The sequence below is a fragment of the Cimex lectularius genome, unplaced genomic scaffold (genome assembly GCF_000648675.2).
Source record: "Cimex lectularius strain Harlan isolate CLEC.00 unplaced genomic scaffold, Clec_2.1 scaffold87, whole genome shotgun sequence".
Classification (NCBI taxonomy): Eukaryota; Metazoa; Arthropoda; class Insecta; order Hemiptera; family Cimicidae; genus Cimex; species Cimex lectularius.
This window is the reverse complement of record NW_019392768.1, coordinates 305,630-324,208: the sequence shown is the minus strand read 5'-3', so window position 1 is coordinate 324,208 and position 18,579 is coordinate 305,630. Positions and strand designations below refer to the sequence as shown.

Here is an 18,579-nt window from a genome sequence, read left to right as displayed (position 1 = left end):
CTGTATTAACATTTTTGAGAAGAAATTATTCAATAATGCATAGTAACCTTAAAGAATGCCAGTAATTTATTTTCGCTATAAAAAAATCTTTTTTGGTCACATGTTTCAAATTCATAATGATTTTAATTGTTCTAAATAAATTTATGTTTACAATTAGAAAAATAATTTGCTGTGCATGTCACTTTAATCTGGATTTTGGACATATTACCCTCTAGATTTCAGTTAAGAAATATTTTGAAATTTCACCATAAAAAATTAACACATATGATATATAACAGAAGATCTTTCAGAATTATTTCTTCAAACACATTGGCATATAAATACTAAACATTTTGGACACAAAAGTTGAGGATCAGAAGTCTTTCGGAAATGGTAATATTTTTAACAATTCAGTATGTTTTCAAGTGCTCCTCCATCTTTCTACCAAAAATTTTTCATTTGCATGTTTTAAGACTACAGGAGGTCAGGGGTTCAGTATATTAATCAAATTAAGCATTAAGTCATAAATAAGAGCCTTTCCAATTTAAATCAGAAACAAAAAGCCAGACACGATGAAGAAAGAAAACAGAGACAGAAAGGATTTAAACAAATCTTATAAACAAAAAGTATTATTTTAGGCATGTAAAACTTTAAATGTGGATATTATACAAGTGTCTTTTCTGCAGAAAGTAGTGCCAGCAATGAAAACGTATAAGAAACAAAAGGATAAATCAAGCACAACATTCGCTAAGTACAAAATAAAAGTCAAACCAGGAGATAAATGCGTTAGGAAAAACATTAAAAAACCAAATATAATTCTAATTAAGGAGAATGTAAGCTATGCCTAATGAAACCTCTATTTTTTTTATTTTTTTTTTTTATTGTTTTCACGATAGGACGATAAAACTGCAGCTGCTCTTTTTCGGAGAAAAAGAAGATATTTCAAGATATTGGTAACACACTTTTGAATAAAAAATTAATTCTAAGTTAACAATGAAAACTTAAAAATATTAAAATTTCTTAGAACTGTTATCTGAAATTCTATCTACCAGTAATAATGACATATGAAGCAGATATGGCTTTGGAGGACAAATTATATTTCGCACGTGTTAAAGACATGTTCATGAGAGTGGTAAGGCGCAAGTAGATAATTTTCTGTTTTAACTTGTGACCATTTGTTTTTTGACAGTATCATTACTTGGGAATGTTACAATCCAAATTTGGCATAGTCTTGGACGAATGCAAAGATGATCTTGTTGATAAAATGCCAAGAGGCGACAGCTGGGAGCTTGACAATTACTTTCGTTCTGCAATCAATGAGTTAAAAGATGACTGCTTAACGCCTGAAGACAAGAAGGAATTCGATGCATTTTTGAAGATTGTAAGTCTGATGTAGTGGCAATTAGACGTCTCATTTTGAATTATGTTATTTTTCAGCTGAACTGCTTGCAGAAGTTCAAATATCCTCTTAATGTGGTAAGAAGTTTGAGTCTTAGTGTTCCAGAAGGAATTGATTCGACTTGTTCTGTTTCTTTTTAGCCTGGAATAGAGTCAAAAATATTTTCAGATATGCTCAGAAAGTACTCGAACATCACAATGCTTGGTTACGATGGGCTGCTATGAATAGGCCAAACTGAAGTTGCTTAATTTAGAAATACTCAATTGGCTAGTCTATGCTTTCTTTCTTCCAAATGGTAATAAACGGCTTGAGACGAATTGTTATTCTCTTTACACTACACTTTTATAACAAAAAATGCATTAAAAACAAAGATCGTGTACATTTATGCAAAACAGATGCAAATCAGGCAACATGTGTCAATCATGTGATTTTAGTCAAGAATTATTATAAAATGTAAATGAATACCATTTAAAACACAAACATTATGAAATACAAGAGTAAATTAACAGTGTAGTTATTAAAAAATTATACTTTTACAAGATGTCAAATGGCAAGCATAATTCCAAGAAGAGCATGAAAGAACTCAAACCTTGGACACTGCCAAAAACAATTTCCATCGATTCTTGGTTGCAGGCTAGAAACGATTCTCAGACAAGGCCAGGGGGAAATGTAAAATGAATCACAAATGATTATTATTTCTGCTTAAACATGTTTGCCATGAGGAAATTATTTTGGATCGTTTTGAACGACTAAAATTATCAATAGTGTAGTGGTGGTCCATAAAGTTGGCTTGCTCATAGCACTCTTTTCCGTACCTAGAATTAAATATTCTTTAGGGACGGAAACATGAAAACAGGATATAATAAAATATACAGAATTTTATTTAGTACTAAAGGATAACTGAACTTGAACATAAAAGAAAAATGGAAACACATTTTATTGGATATAATGTAAAATTTATCCATTAACAAAAATTGTACCAATATTAGGGACTTTTTTAAATTACTACTACACTATTGAATTACTCAAGCAACATTTCTTTTTGCTTTTATTAATACAAATTTTTTTTTGACCAATTCATTCATTATCCATTCAACCATATAAATTTATGATTTATAATTTAATTGTACATTTTGTATTATTTTATGTCAATTACATTTGTGGTGTGTGAATAAAAATAATTCAAAATTGTTGAGAAAACGGAAGACCACTTAAAATATCTGTAATTGATTAATTAAAGGCATATACAAAATACAAAAAAATTGACCAATTTAATTTTATTCTAGGATGTTAGTTCTAGTGGTAGCAGTGGATCATATAGCATAGAATCTACTAGCCCAGCTAGGGAAGATACTTCAGTAAAAATTTATTAGAGATGTTATTAATTTAAATCTCAAAAAAAAAAATTAAAATGTAATTATTATTTAGGCACCGACTGTTGAAGAATTTTACCAGGAGTTCAGACCGACTTTATTTTATGATTGGTGGGTGCATATGAATCAACAGTTGCCACAGCAGCAAAACCCGAGGATCGTTCCCGGTAGTTCTCAGGGAAGAAAAACGCGCATTCCACCGAATCCCCCTTTGAATTTATACATCTGTCCACCTTTGATCATTCCCCAATTGGCACAACCTGTACCTCATTCAGTGTCATGGGTGAACAATTTTGAGGGATATCCGGCCGGTTTTTACCAATCGCCTCAGCACGCATTCTTTTCATTGCCGTTTTTCTCTGGTTTTAACTACACTGAAATTCCTTCAACTTCTAAAGTTTTCATCGAGCCTAATGGCACCCGGATCGAGCAGGGAACGAGCAGTACTGTTGAAAATAAAAATATTAGACAATCAGAAAACGTCAATTCTGAAAATCAAGTAACGGCCAAAACAAAAAATAAAGACAAATTAAACACGTTTGATAACAAGCAAAAACATTGCTTTAACAAAATTAAAATCGTAAGTCCATATACACAATAAAAAAAGTATGTTAAATAATATCATATACATGTAATGTATGTAGGAGGAGGCAATAGAAGATTCGGAGTCTGAAGAGGAACACGAAGATGAAATTGATTTTGAATTTTAATGTGAGAAAAACTGGCAAAATGAGTTGTTTCTGCTTTTAATAATGAAAAAAGAACAAATATGTACATACAAAAATAAATAAAGCAAGATGATTCAACATGTCTACTGTTACTTCATTGAATACCCTTTTTATTTTATATGATTTAATTTTAGGGAATATGTGTCTTTTAAATTTTTACCAAGTTTTTCTGTATAATTCTTGATCTAGCTAGCTATTTCTAATCTATATAGACACAATTCTCAGGTTAAAACTAAATACTTTATTAGTACATTCTTTTCTTTTTGATACAAGACACTAAAAAGCCCAGTCCTTTTTGTTTTTATTGCATATTTTTAAAGGCACAAAGCATTATGATATTACATGAGAATAATAAATTAGTTATATGCCCAAAAGGAATTTGTTTCTGTACAGTAATACTAAAACTACTAGTTTTAGTGAGTGTAAATTTTGTAAATTTTAGTGAGTGTATATAAATTTGAGATAAACGTATGCAACAAGCAAGGGATTTTATTTTGTATGAAGGATCGAAGTACTAACATATATAAAGGGTGACAATGTTTTAGTCAATCAGACATTGAAAATGTGCATTAAAAAAACCCACACAAGCAATATTCACATGTTTTAATAATTACACAGGTGTTTTCAGCAAATATACAAAACAAAGTTGAACATGTAAACTGTAAGTACAGAAAAAATATTGAGTTGCCACTTCTGTATCGCTAAATAAATGTTACGTTGTTAAACCTGGATTTTAGAAATGAAACAAAATCCCTAGGAGGGACAAAGTATAAAGGCAAAGGTCACGGTTTAAGATGCCTACAAAGGAGGATACGAAAGCAAAAAAGGCATCAGGCAAGTCCTCGCATCATTGCATCTGCCACAAAGATGCGAAGAAAGAAAAGAAATCACAAAAAAGTAAGCAGATAAACCATTCGTCACAGCAGGGTGCTTCAAAGGGTATGAAGCAACGATCCCCTTTTTGTGCAGGCTTCCACTATAACACCCGAAAAGTATGATGTGTATAATTAAAATGTTTCGGGCTTGTGATAAATAATGATATTTTTCAGTTCTCTTATAGTTTATCAAGCTCTTCCTCTGAATCAGAATCTTCTGAAGAAGTAAATAGTTATTAACTAAGAAATTTTATCGATTGTTCTAAAATATTTTATTTACAGGAATCGTCATCGGATGAAGATGAACAACCAGCGATGCAATATGTTCCCCAAATGGTAAATTATTTTGCTACATTATTCACCAAATCTGAATTAAAGATAGCTCGTTCGTTGTCCTGCTTCCCTGGGATTTTTTGTCTTTGGCCTTTTAATCACATTTCTTAGATCGAACTAAAGATAGAATACATAATAATGTTCAACAAAAATATACTCCAGGAACAATGAACATACAAATCTATTCATGTCATAAAAGCAAATTCAAATTTTAAAAAGACAATTTTTACATTATATTAAACAAAAAACTATGTTTTTTCAGTTGATGGACCCTAATATTTATTCGTACTATGGCCAAGGACCGCCAATGGTAGGACCTCTGATGGTAGGCCCGATGGCTGGTTCTGACATGGGACCGGCTGTAGGCCCGCTGATGGGGGGCCAACCAATGGCATGTCCTTCAATGGGATATTCCATGGGCCCTTCAATGGGTTACTATCCGCCTGCACAGATATATTATCAGCCACCGCCGATGAATTGGCCACCAGTACCAATGGTAAAAATGTCACGTTTGTAGATAAATGTTTATTTTATTTATTTTTTTATTATAGATGCAGCAGGACCTTCGACCCTGTCCGTTTGGACCACAAGTGGTATGTTTTTATATTTTAAATAGATTTTTTTTCTTAAGTTTCATTTTATTTACAGGAACTAACTGTAGGAGGACCACCCGGATATGCTGGAAATCCATATGCAAGCTCAGTTAAGGTATATAGTTTTTCATTTTTTTAAACAATTAATTGTGGCTCTAATTGTGAAAATATACAAAGTAAACACCATTATCTTTTCAAGAACCACTTTTAAGGCCATTTCAAAGGAAAATATTTTTTTAACGATGTTGTCTCATCATCAATTGTCTAGATTATACTAATGGTATTGATTTAATATTCAATAAGTGTTCAATATTTTTTCTAAATCAATTTGCAGAATGTAGACTCAAGGTATGCATTCAACGTCGAACCAATCCAAGAGTGAGTTGTACAATTTTTAAGCTTATAAAAATATATAAATTCTAATTTTTTAAATATTTTTAATCTCAGAGCAAGGAAAGCGCAATGATCACTGATTCCAGTTTACCGAATAATTTCACTGAATATCCTCAATGATAATAACAGAATTCCAGTTCCACTAGGTAAGTTAATAATTAAACAATAAATAATTAATTTAAGTATCATTCATTTTTACTATTTATTATAAAAACAAAGTTTTTTTTTTTTAAATCACAGCCTGATAAAATTTGTCAATCTAGATTTTGGGTTGTTATTTTGTCAACAGCGAGTTGTTATTGTTCCAAGTTTCGAACAAACTTGACCACTGATTATGTGAACAAGGTTAAGGGGGGGGAATGGGGGAAAGGTACAATTTAATCAATATCTGTTGACAAAAAATCCAAAAATAATGTTAGTAACAGCAGTCAATCGAAGAAGTTACATTTTAATTCCTGGTTATATTCAATTTTTAAAAATCAAGTTCGTTATCTTGCATTTTTTTTTAATAAATAAAAAATCAGCGTAGGACAGTAATTAAATGATGGCTTAAAATTATCTTGATTTTCCTGGCCTGCCTGTCAGTTTTGTCAGGCCAAAATCACTGATGATATGTACGAAACAAGCTTGACGGACAAAACCGGTGAGAATAGGCAGATTGGGAACATCAAGCTACTAATTATCAGAATATTTCTTTTTGATTTGCACCATGTGTTACCATTAAAATGAAAAATCATCTTAATGTGCATAAATACAATACATGCTTTAAAATTTAGGCAAGTAATACTAGAAAGACAAGTTGCTCTCAAAACACGATCAATAACCAAAGAATTTTATACTGTAGTGGTTCAATAGAGTAGGTAGAAGCTATCTTTTGAAGAAATTCTCTATAAATTTAATTGTTTATGTTGGGTGATTTCATTTTAATTAATCATATAAACTCTTACAATTTGAATACTGGACTGACGGCCCACATAATTTTTTTTTTTTTATACATAAACAATAGTTATACAGATTCAAACATTTTCATATAACAATTATTGTACTATTCATTTGATGTAAAAAAATACAATTTAATTTAGTGACAAATTGTCATTTCATAAAAATGATATATACACAGTATTTGACAAGATCTAAATATCAACATTTTTTACAATATAAATTTACATTTATTTGTATTATTTTATTTATATGCCTATATATGTAGGCTGTGAATGTGTTTTTCACATAATACATTATTACAATGGATTTATCTCTTTAAAGGGGTTGATCAATAATATATCACTTTGTAAAACTTTAGTAAAATAAATCTAGTGTGATCACATCTCTCAGTTTGTGTCGATGAAGAAAGCTGAAAATGCAAATATAAGGAATACTACACCTCCAATCATTGTGACCGAGCGGACAGATATCCTTTGGGCGACGAACCGCCCGCCGATGACAGCCAAACAGGTGCAAATTGAGTGGCCGATGATGCCTCCCAATGTAACTCCGCAGACGTCTTCCCTCGCAGCGAGTAAAATAGTTGCGAATTGCGACCGGTCACCCCATTCTGCAAGAAACGTCAATGTGAATGCTTGAATGACGATCTTCGAGACGAGCAAGAAGACGTTTTTCTGCCCCCTGGCGCCTGACTCTATGTCGCCGACTAGTGCTTCCTTTTCAAAATCCTCCTCCCTCTTACGCAGGTCGGACTGGACCTCATCGAACTCCTCCTGGCCTTCGTTGGGAGACATCTTGTATCCCTCGTAAAGCATCTTGAGACCGCAGAAGGTAAAAAGGGCGGTGGATATGTAATAAGTGTACGACTTGGGTATTATGGTGACGGCCCAACCGAAGACAACAGACAGCACGGTCATGAGCGCCAGGGCGGACATGGCACCGATGAACACCGTCATCCTCGAATGCTTCATCGCCATGATAGCAGCGATGAAGAAAGTCTTATCGCCGATCTCAGAGACAATTATCACCGAAAACGAAGCCAAGAAGCCATGGACGAATCCGAGGCTGTCTTCAGGTTTTTTCACATCTTCAACTAGCACACTCACCAAAGTTGTGACAGCTTCTGCTTTTCGACCTTCGTCGTCGAACGGCTCCTTTTCGGCGAGGGAGCCGACAAACGTACACAGCAACAGGAAGACATGACCGCCGTTCAAACTCATCACTGGCAAATATTAAACACTGGAAATATTTACCTGAAAAATTCTGACTCCTATGTCAAATCATCGCCGTTTCAACTATTTCTATTGTCTAAAGTGTATACAATCAGTACCCACTTCACCGGAGCCAGGGTCAGCACCTCTGAGCCTGACTGAGTGCTGAGGTTCGTGTCACTTCATTCCACGTCACGAGATTCCCAGTTTCCTATTGGAAGATGTTCGAATTCCATTGAGCAAAGGGGGTAAAGTAAAGGTTCTACAATTAGTTACAATTGACGCCACAACCCCTCCAAAACTTATTATTTACGGTTTAACATACTTATACGGTTTTGAATTGGAAAATTTGAATAAATCATATCCATTTATCCAACAGATATACGTTGGTTACACACATTGGCCACTATTAGGCCGTAGATGTGCAGATGCCGGATTTTGGCGCCAACGATCCACGCCCATAGGCCACAACTTAATTGTCCACTAATACACAGATTATTGTAATAATGTAATAAAATTCCTTTCATTGTTAATCCTGCATTATTAGATAAAGCGTATTCTTGAATTTATGAAAGAAATGACTTCTGCCTTTACAATCTTCGTAATTAAAACTCTACATCAACCATAATTTTACAGTGCTTTCGGGATTTCCTATTTGGAAACTTGAAAATGTCTGATTTTTCATCCTCTAGTTCTAAAAAAAGATCATCAGGTCTTAAACTAACCTAATAACCAACTCTTATCAGACCTTCCTGTCCGACATTTCTCAAGGTGCAATTTTAGGCCTACTAATTTCTTATTCTGTTTCTCCAGCTGAGTTACAATATTTTATGGTACAATGGTAACCAACTCTCTCTTTTCTTTGTCCTATTGTTAGCTTCTCTGTACCTCAGGGCCTTGTCCATTGTGGATAAAATAAGACAACAAATGCACAGAAACATGATAGTCTGGTTAGCAGTCATGCTACCAAGAATACTCGATATTCCTCGGTGTAATTGAGAAGAAAGCCTTCCATTCATGCTAATAAATTACATTCACACTACCCAAGAATACTCGATATCCCTCAGGGGTACTTTGGGATATGCCCTTTCATTCACGCTAATAAATTACACTTAACATTCATTCACACCCCAGAGTACTCGGTATTCTTCGGGGTAATTGGGAATAAACCCTACCATTCATGTTAATAAATTACATGTATACAGCATATTCATTAACACTACCTCTGATTACTCGATATTCCTCAAGGTAATTGAAGATTTCCGTTCCATTCATGCTAATAATTACACTCACGCATTCATTAACACTACTCCAGAATACTCGATATTCCTTGGGGTATTTGGGGATAAGCCACTCCACTCACACAAATAAATATATTTGTTCCAATAAATAACATGTATTACATACATGAAGACACAAAATCCTATATACAATTAAAAATATTTATGACCCTGAGATATTGGAACAGCGATTGGTGCTTGCTGCCAGGGCTCAAGACCGTAGGTCATTGAGTATGTTGTATTTCTTTCTTTTCTGACTTAGTTCTTTGCAGTCTGTTATTATTGCACTACCATGATAAACTCTCCACATAACAGACACCTGCTTGGTCTCATCCCCATTCGAATGTGGCCATGTGTAATCTTGGTATGACCTATGCACAACCAGAGGTTTCAATTTTAATTAAAGACCTCCCTTCTTGTTTAAATTACTCCAAATTTTACTTACATGTTGATTACACCTACATCTATGTCCCCTTCATTTAATCTCTGATTCCATTCAACTCATTAACAAAGACCTTTCTAGCTTGGTTAATTGGGCTTCTATCAATGGTCTCAAACTTAACCCACTCAAATCCCAATTTTAATTATTTACAACACACCAGTGGAGGATTTTGCTTGCATTTCTCTTGGTGGCTGTTTAGTAGTTTGTTATTGTTATTTCGTAGTTAGTTATTATTATTTAGTTTAGTAGAATTATTTTTTAGTTAGTTATTATTATTTAGTTTAGTAGANTGGTTGAGAATCGGACCATGGACAATATGAACTTTTTTGTTCATTTTAGGGTGAAGAATCTACTGGAGAAGTTTGTAGCACGAGTAGCAATTCACCCTGTATAGCTAATATATGAAAATATGATCCATATATCGGTTTATGTTAATGTTCAGTTTAGACATCATTGAACATTAAAAATATGTATATTTGGGCGACAATGTTTTTATTTATTTATAAGTAATAAATAAAATTTATAAATTCCAAGTTGAGAAACAGTGATAAAATATGTAATTTACAACTTGTATTATACCAAAATAAAATACACTTTTTTAAATTTCAATTTTTTGTAATTATTTATATAATCTGATGTGAAAATAAACATTTCTAGTAAAAAAGTGTATTATCTAAAACTAAAATCTTATCTTTTATATTTTCTGTTTTTACCAAATAGACAAAAAAATCATTTCTTTACTGCTATCAACAATGCTGATTACTTAATTATTTGTTTACATCACTTCCGATGAATAATATAAGAAACTATTTCACTATTTTTCAGATTATGTGGTCTCCAACAATGCTGTGCTCTACTTTGAGACTGTTGAAGTTGTATTCTTTTAATCAACCTTCGCTGTGACCCGACGGTTTTGGTCGGCATCTGAATAAACCAGTCGACCTTTCCTCGAACTGTTTCAAATTTATTCTCTATACAATTATATTAGCTTAAGGACAAATTAAATATGTAATTTTAAGGAAACTCATGGAAGTAGTTTAGTTTAAATTTAATGTAGGATTTAATATAAAATACAAAAGTTTATACATAATATGATGGCACATCACGTACTTTTATTCCATGTTGTTAACTTTCCATAATCCTAAAAGAAAATTATTTTTTTAAACAAAATATAAATTTTTTAAATTATTTATTTACCTTCAATTCAAAACCAGAATCATTGAGTTCGTTTCTTAGAGAATCACAAGCATTTAATAAACTATTTTTATTTTCAAGTATTTCCTGAAAAAATGTATAAATAATAAGGTTAAATTTTGATTATTTACATAAATCAATTTGGCCAAACCTTTGAATTTTGTTTATTAATGCTCAAGGCAACCTGTCTCACTGTCGTTCTAAAATTAACGACAGATTCAATCACACTGTCCAATCTATAGCTCAGCACACTTTCCTAAATATTTATGAAAATAAGAACAAAATTTATATGAATGAAATTCTTTAAGTTTTACCTGATTATAAGAAAAGCCAAATTTATTCAAGAAACTGCTTACGTAATTTGAAATAGCGAGTATAGAGTATGAGGGACTTTCTGAAACTGTCTAAATATTGCGAATAAAACAAAGAATTTATTATTATTTTTTTATAACTTACTGTTCTATTTTGTAGCTGTGAATTTGTTTCAGATAGAAGTTTAGTCACATGTAAAAGTGCGGAAGAAGTGTCAAAGTCATTACTTAAGCATTTCAAGACAGAATTTCTTGTATTTTCTAATTCCTTAAAGAAAAAAATTAATTTTTTTTTTTAATAATAGGCATTTCATATCTTTCCTCATACTTTAAGCAAGCTAGATTCGTTAATTGAGACCAATTCATTCCTTTTAAAATAAGAATTGCAGTCTGAGAGAAAGTTCGTAAACTTTTTTTCCACTGCAACTGCATTTTCAATTACCTCTTTAGAGTACTCAATGGCTGTAAAATTTAAACTGTTTGCAATAATGAAAAAATGTTTCGAAAAAAAATCTTTCTTATTCAAAACTTGAAATACATACGGTTTCTATACGGCACCATCATACACAACATTCTTAAATGGTTTGCTGAATACTCGGAGAGGAAGTCTTGAATTGATATGGTATTATTGAGTGATTTGGACATTTTTGCATCATCGCTTTGATGTAAATGGCCTGTAAAATTATTTGATTAATATTAAATGTATTAGTTTTCTTTTTTTATCCTAGCTACCTGTATGTAACCAATAATTAACCCATTGGTCTATTTTGTGATGGGCGCAACATTGGGCTTCTTCGTTTTCATGATGAGGGAATTTCAGGTCAATCCCACCCGTATGAAAATCTATCGTAGTCCCAAGAAGCTTACTAAAATAATATATGCGTTTTTTATGACTTTTTAAATAATATAATAATTATACCTGGCTATGGTGGAACATTCTATGTGCCAGCCGGGCCTGCCAGGGCCCCACGGACTTGGCCAACTCGGCTCGTCTGGCTTTGCACCTTTCCACATAGCGAAATCTCTGTTTGACAATTTCCCTCCACTTTCCTCCTCTTCACAAGTGCTTACTAGTTTCCCGTATGCCGGGAACTTTCCTGTATTGAAGTTCACTGTCCCTGGATTTAAAAAAAAATTTAGATTGTTTGAAATATACGGACCTGTCAATTTAAATAATTCTCACTTATATATGATTTTTATACGAACAGGCCCTTGAAAAATAGGAAATGTTTTTTTGTAGAAAATTTTTACCCACCATCTGGCATAACATACCCTAAACCGCTGTCAACAATGACACTTATGAATTTAACAATATCCTCAATGTAATCAGTGACTCTCGCTTTAAATGTTGGCATTTTTATATTGAGACTGGCCAAATCGTTAAAAAACTCCTGTTCATACTTTTTCGATACATCTCTGAACTCGACACCAAGTCGGTTCGCCTTGGCGATTATTTTGTCGTCTATGTCAGTCACTCCCATGACAAAGATGACATTAATACCGAAATAATCTTCGAGTATCCTTCTCATCAAATCGTACTGCATGTAACAGCTGAAATAAAAATATGCATATATGGGCTATGTATTGTTAAAATTTTAAAAATCAATATTGTGCTAGTTATAATATATACAAAAAACAAAACCAGGCCTTTATTCTCCAAAAGATATCTTTGTTACATATGTATCATATATCATAGTATATTCCTTTAATATCTTCCACAGTTATTTTGATTCAAGATGAATATGTATGGTACAAGGTAGTATTCAGAATGTAAAAGATATATCGGGTTGAAACTTTTAGAATGTATCACAGAAATATGCCAGTTTGTGCTGTACAATGGTAAATCTTAATCATTCATCTATGAATTTTTTTACCTGCCACAAATGCTGAGCTTTAAGACTAAAGTCAGAAACTGGTATTAATGGAAATAAACTAAGGAATATAATTCATATACTAGGGAAATATGGGGGGAGGGTACCATGATTGTCAAATGGTTAGGGTATCAGACTCGTATTGCCACGCTAAACGTTCTGGGTTCGAATCCCAGCAGAGCCCATGTGGCTTTTAAATTGATGATTGTATGAAAAATATATTGTAAAGCGGTTTGACTCTCTCCGCTTCACCTATCAGCCCTGTACCCTTTTGTGGCCAAACTGCCAAAAGCGTGGATCCATCAGTCAGTGGATTAAAAACAAGTCCTCTATTCAATGGGACTGTAGTCTAGAACAGTGGCATGTGAAAAATTAATCCAAGGGCAATCTCAGAAACTAACAGAACATCTACTAAATCTAGGATGTGTTAGAATAATAATTGGACTACTAACTGGACTTTGCAGACTCCAGAGGTATTTGAAAAGACTCAGAGTGGTAGAAACTGCTTGTGCAGATATTGCCAGGAAAAAGAAGAGACAACAGAACATGTCTCTGTTGGTGTGAAGGCTTATGTATGCTGAGATTCCTACTCCTGGGAGAAGAAAAGCCCGGGTCTGAAGGATACACATGAGATTCCTTGAAAATTTGAAAGAGCTTTGGGATCTGGTAAACTTAAATTTAATACGGAGTTCACAAGGTCCTGTAACAAAATACTCAGAACCCACAGGAAAATACACCAGTATCTTCCAAGCTGAGGTCCATGTAAACGAAAAATGGACCCAATTCAATCTAAAGGGTACAAAAACAAAAATATAGATATATCGGATAGCCAAGCAGCCATCAAAGCGTTAAGTTCAATCATCAATAGCTCAAAGATGGTGCTGAATTGCAAAACTAGGCTAAATAAATTAGGTTTGAAAAGCAGTGCTGGGTCCCAGGACATGGGGGAGTAGAAGGCGGAATGGGAAAGCGAACATCCTTGCAAGAAAAGGGCTATACTGGTGATCAGACTCGAGACCTTCTGTGGCATAGGAATCCACATTTTTCAATCAGCACCTCAGATAGAATGATAAAAAGAAAATGAAACAATGGAACTCATTCATTGGACACAAACAATCCAAGAAGCTTCTAACAAACTTTGGAAGGAAAAAGGTATCAGAATGCACTAAAGGAAGCAAGAAAAACTGCAAATCCTAAACAGGATTCTTGACAGGACTCTGTGAACTAAATAGGCATCTGAAGAAGATTGACATAACCCAACATAGTTCTGTAAGGTTCTGCAACCCTTCTGTGGCATAGGAATCCACACTATTAACGAGCATCTCAGACAGAAGGAAAAAAAGAAAATGAGGGAACTTTGGAATTCACTCATTGGACACAGACAATCCAAGAATCTTCTAACCAATTTTGATAGGAAAGAAATTACAGAATGCGTCAAGAGAAGCAGGAACAAACCGAATCCTAATAGGACACTGCAAATTAAATGAAAATTGGAATAATGATGGTACATGTAGATTCTGCAAGGAGGCAGAAGAGACACCAACACATTTATTAACAAACTGCGGAGCCACACTAGCCCACAGGAGGAAATGTTTTGGGATGTATAATGTGACCGTAGAAGAGCTTCAACCATTGAAACTGGGCCTCTACTAATCAAGTTTCTTGATGAAATAGAGCACACCGATGTGCTCTAGGCAAGCATGGGGATACAATAGCTCTTAAAAGGTGCAGTATACTCCCTGGAACCATATCTACAAGGTTCTAAAAAGAAGCAGAGTAAACGCCAACACATGTACTAACAAACTGGTGCTACTGTACTCCTGCAGGCAAGTGTTTTGGTATGTACAATGTAATCATAGAAGAGATTCAACCTCTGGCTTACTAATCAAGTTCCGTGATGAACTAGGCCGTGATGCTGTAGGTAAAGAACGGTACAATAGCTCTTAAAGGGTGCAGTATAATGTAACCACGACTAATACATCTACATATTGTAGATTCTGCAAGTTTCAGCATGTTTTCGTTAGGTTGAAATTACCATGCGTGTCCTATGTGAGCCGAGTCGTAAACGGTAGGACCGCAGCTGTACCACGAGAGGATTCGATCGCGTTTGGTCACCAGGTCAACTTTGCACCTAGTCAACGAATTGTGCACCTTCAATCCAGTCTCGAATCCATCGGGCTTTCTCCAGGATTTCGAGTAGTTTCTTAATAAAATGCGGAAAATCCGTCTCGCCGGCCAGCCTCTGCCAATCATTTTACAAACGGGAACCTCACCGATAATTATCTGTGAACCTCGTCTGATAATGTTAACCATCTGCGAACCTCGTCTGATAAGAGATTTTTGTAAACAAGAAAAACAGATCAGGATCGTTGAAAAATATGGCTTTGGACTCACAAGGAAACGTTTTGGTCGATGATTCTCCCTGTGCAGGAATCAGGGCCGATCTCAAATTGTGCCTGCTTGAAAGTGATTGTGTCAAAAAGGTATAATTAAAAAAACAACAAAAACATTTTCCCCACCACGAATTAATTACAATTTCAGATTAAACTAAAATTTGTAATGAGATTAGAACTAAAATTGAATAGGTGACTATTCAAACATTGTAACTATCGGTATGTCTGTCACCAGCCAAGATCAATTGTTACAAGTAGTTATAGTTGAAGTATGAGATTTCTTGGATCTACAGCGTAAGGACCATGCAGTTTAGTCATTTCCCATAATTTTGGTCTGCTTATCTTCTCTGTTTCATAGAACCAGTATTAAAGATGACGAGAAGCTGAAACGGATCTGACAGGAATAAAGAGACCAAAATGATCAGAAATGATCAACATAAAGTTTTAGTTGAGGGGTCTACAGGGTGATTTAGTTTAGGCATTTCTGATCATTTTGGAGGAAAGACCTTGGTATGACATTAGACATACGCTCGTGATGGTAATGCACGAAAAAAAAAATCAGAAATAACCAAAGCAAAATTATAGTTGATAAGAGTTGGAAAAACAGTTTATTTGCTAGTGATGAATCGAATGTTATTTCAACAATCTCTAGGGGACCACGGTGTTGAGTGGTTATGACAGCCTACTTGTATTTGCCATGCTAGCGGTTGTGGGTTCGAATTCCCTCATTGCCCATGGGTTTTTTTTAATTGAATGTGATGTGGAAGAAAGTTATGTAAACTGATTTGGCCCCTTGTCCACTATACTACAATATGACAGAAATTACGTAATTCTTTGAAGCAATCCAAAGCAGTTTTTTGAGCATTTCAGAATGATTTTTTTTTTTTTGTTCCAAATAGAATTGTTATCAAATAATAATTAATTTTTTGATATCCTTAGCAAAGAAGGGTAGTATTGAATGAAGGATTATCAAACTGGACACTGGGTATACTTAAAAAATCAGCATATTTGAACCTAGTTCAGAAATGTTTATTTAACATCTGAAGAAGCTGTTATACCCAAACAATTTCATCAGATTCTGTGAGAACTCACATCCACTGTATTATGCCTTAAACTGTACATAATTATCTGAAAATGACTACAAATTATGAACAAATTGGTTTCATTTGTAGTAAGCGTCAGCTACTTCAAAATATTATGAAGGCACCATGTGCAAGCAATCTTTAAAATGATTATTTAGAAATTGTGAGATGTGGTCTGGTGTGATGTAAATTTAGAAAAAAAAAACCATTTTCTTTATCGTGCCAACATTTCGATCTTTATTCAGAACATTTTCAGGGCCTGGGATGTAGATGTAGTTTTTCAGTGTATAGTATACTGCACCCTTTAAGAGCTATTGTATCCCTCGTATCTGCCAAAAGCACATCGGTGAGTCCTATTTCATCAAGAAACTTGATTAATAGGCCCGGTTTCAGTGAAGGTCCTGGGATTTATACATATTGTTTAAATTATTCATAAGATATGACCATTAAAACTTGGTTTACCATTCCATCTTTTCAATGTCAACAAGTGAATATGTTATTTTATTGAGAAGTTTAAAAACATCCTGTTTTATACATTCTTGGATACTCGAAGAAAGGCACTAAAACGGCCTGGCGCCAAGTTGAAAAAAAAAAAAAAATTAAATGCATTAATGCAAAATCTCTGCATTCTTTTTCTTCTATAGCATTTATACTGCAGAAATATGACAGCTTCATAATTTAAATCATCACTGTCAATGATCAATGACAGGGATGATAGATATATTAGTCATGGTGTGTTGTACTGCTTCCTTTAAGAGCTATTGTATCCCCTGTTCAGTCCTAGTTCATCAAGGAACTTGATTAATAGGCCCAATTCAGTGGTTAAATCTCTTCTACAGTTACGTTGTACGTCCCAAAACACATCTTCTTGTGGGCAAGTGTAGCACCATAATTTGTTAGTAGGTGTGTTGGTGTCTCCCCTGCTCCTTTGCAGAATCTGTACGTGCCTTGTTAATGTTCCTTCCACGATTTCTAGTCACAAAGCAGTTCCGTTTATAGTAGCTCTATATGTAGATGGCCTAAAAGAGACAATTGCAATTATTCCATAGTACAGAGTTTTGCTATTGTTTAATTGAGTTTTATTTTATTATTTTAACTCTAAAGTGTCAAAAAGGATTAGGCAGTTGAATTGTTAAAAAGACAATACATGCATGGCAGACCAAGTGAATGTAAACAACCCACAAGAAATCTCATAATGTTTACATAAGTTGTTTTGTTCCATTAAATTTATCTTTTCTTTTGTTTTTCTTATTTATTTTAGCATAAAAAAACACCTAGGGAGTGCTTATATGGTTACGATGAGTACACAGCAGTAGACTGCCAAGCCTTGCGGAATTTGTTTTTTGAGTGTAAAAGATCATTAGTAAGTTTCTTCCTTACAGATTAATCATTGAGTCATTTTAATTGTACGATTTTCTTCCTACTTTTCAGCTGGATAACAGGCAGCGTTTTCGTGGAAGGAAAGGGTATTAGTATTAATAAATTAATAAGTACATTTTATTATTTTCTTGTATTAATAGTTTGTTGAATATCTGTCAAATAAAATTTGTTATAAAGCAATATATGATTAAATAAGTCCAACTTCTTAAGTTGATATAGAAAACCCAAGAATTTTTAATAAAATATCACAGCTCCTAGTGTACAATTTGTAGTCAATAGAATGTGAAGTTATGCTGGGTTCTTATAGTCTGCAAAGTGTTTCGTGAGGATCATGTCAGGATGATGATTTTCTTCCTACAGCTTATGAATTTTTGTGTAGTAAATAATGTGTAGGAAATAAAGGATTATTACTAAAAACCTGGATGATGTAGAAATGCAACAACCAAATAGCTGCAATAAATAAAACAAAGTATATGGTGAGTTATTTATTAAGTGAAAGTTCTTATATATCATGGACAGAGCTCATCAAGCTAGAGTCACCATAAATTTAAGATCGCACCAACCAGGATGCTGCATAATCGAAACTTTCAAGAATTTGGAGCATTACATGTGGTGACTGCCAGGGGCCATGACCCATTCTAAAAGAAAGGGCTGTCACCAGGCCTCTGAATTTGTTTTTCCTCCCCTTTGCCCTTGTTTTTGCAACCAATATAAAAGAGGAGTATTGGAAAATCAAATCAGTCGAGCCCTGGGTAAAAGGCAGAGATGAATCAAATAGAGTTGACTGATGAATATCCCTA

At 33.9% G+C, this 18,579-nt stretch overlaps 5 protein-coding genes across 9 annotated transcripts; 3 read left to right on the top strand and 2 right to left on the bottom strand.

Annotated features, from left to right (window-relative positions):
* The first annotated feature begins 80 nt into the window (after positions 1–80).
* LOC106667782 lies at positions 81–3,561 on the top strand. Of its 5 annotated transcripts, XM_014395960.1 has the most exons (12): positions 115–372; positions 453–462; positions 533–605; positions 666–812; positions 876–932; positions 1,004–1,111; positions 1,169–1,360; positions 1,417–1,455; positions 1,519–2,047; positions 2,665–2,736; positions 2,807–3,331; positions 3,396–3,561. In XM_014395960.1, the coding sequence occupies exons 3-9, from the start codon at positions 552–554 to the stop codon at positions 1,600–1,602; spliced, it is 681 nt and encodes a 226-aa protein (XP_014251446.1). In that variant the 5' UTR covers positions 115–372; positions 453–462; positions 533–551; the 3' UTR covers positions 1,603–2,047; positions 2,665–2,736; positions 2,807–3,331; positions 3,396–3,561. The 5 variants fall into 5 exon arrangements, with proteins under 5 accessions (XP_014251445.1, XP_014251446.1, XP_014251447.1 ...); XM_014395959.1 differs by having other exon boundaries at positions 81–372; positions 453–605; XM_014395961.1 differs by having other exon boundaries at positions 453–605; positions 649–812.
* Positions 3,562–3,936: 375 nt separating this feature from the next.
* LOC106667783 (endogenous retrovirus group K member 8 Gag polyprotein-like) lies at positions 3,937–10,548 on the top strand. The gene is made up of 10 exons (XM_014395962.2): positions 3,937–4,140; positions 4,217–4,471; positions 4,529–4,579; positions 4,637–4,690; positions 4,950–5,183; positions 5,239–5,280; positions 5,336–5,395; positions 5,615–5,658; positions 5,728–5,819; positions 10,374–10,548. The coding sequence occupies exons 2-9, from the start codon at positions 4,274–4,276 to the stop codon at positions 5,744–5,746; spliced, it is 702 nt and encodes a 233-aa protein (XP_014251448.1). The 5' UTR covers positions 3,937–4,140; positions 4,217–4,273; the 3' UTR covers positions 5,747–5,819; positions 10,374–10,548.
* On the bottom strand, positions 6,162–8,051 carry LOC106667779 (transmembrane protein 165-like). The gene has a single exon (XM_014395956.2). It carries the CDS (start codon positions 7,833–7,835, stop codon positions 7,002–7,004), a length of 834 nt encoding a protein of 277 aa, XP_014251442.1. The 5' UTR covers positions 7,836–8,051; the 3' UTR covers positions 6,162–7,001.
* A 31-nt stretch (positions 10,549–10,579) lies between the features above and the next one.
* On the bottom strand, positions 10,580–15,259 carry LOC106667771 (probable cysteine--tRNA ligase, mitochondrial). Its single transcript, XM_014395944.2, has 11 exons — positions 14,960–15,259; positions 12,309–12,604; positions 11,973–12,171; positions 11,786–11,919; positions 11,596–11,727; positions 11,382–11,515; positions 11,199–11,321; positions 11,057–11,146; positions 10,894–10,998; positions 10,746–10,829; positions 10,580–10,689 (listed from the first exon to the last, which is right to left on the bottom strand). The coding sequence occupies exons 1-11, from the start codon at positions 15,235–15,237 to the stop codon at positions 10,651–10,653; spliced, it is 1,614 nt and encodes a 537-aa protein (XP_014251430.1). The 5' UTR covers positions 15,238–15,259; the 3' UTR covers positions 10,580–10,650.
* LOC106667786 (cytochrome c oxidase assembly factor 5) lies at positions 15,005–17,975 on the top strand. The gene is made up of 3 exons (XM_014395965.2): positions 15,005–15,407; positions 17,661–17,762; positions 17,831–17,975. Exons 1-3 carry the CDS (start codon positions 15,303–15,305, stop codon positions 17,870–17,872), a joined length of 249 nt encoding a protein of 82 aa, XP_014251451.1. The 5' UTR covers positions 15,005–15,302; the 3' UTR covers positions 17,873–17,975.
* The last annotated feature ends 604 nt before the right edge of the window (positions 17,976–18,579 follow it).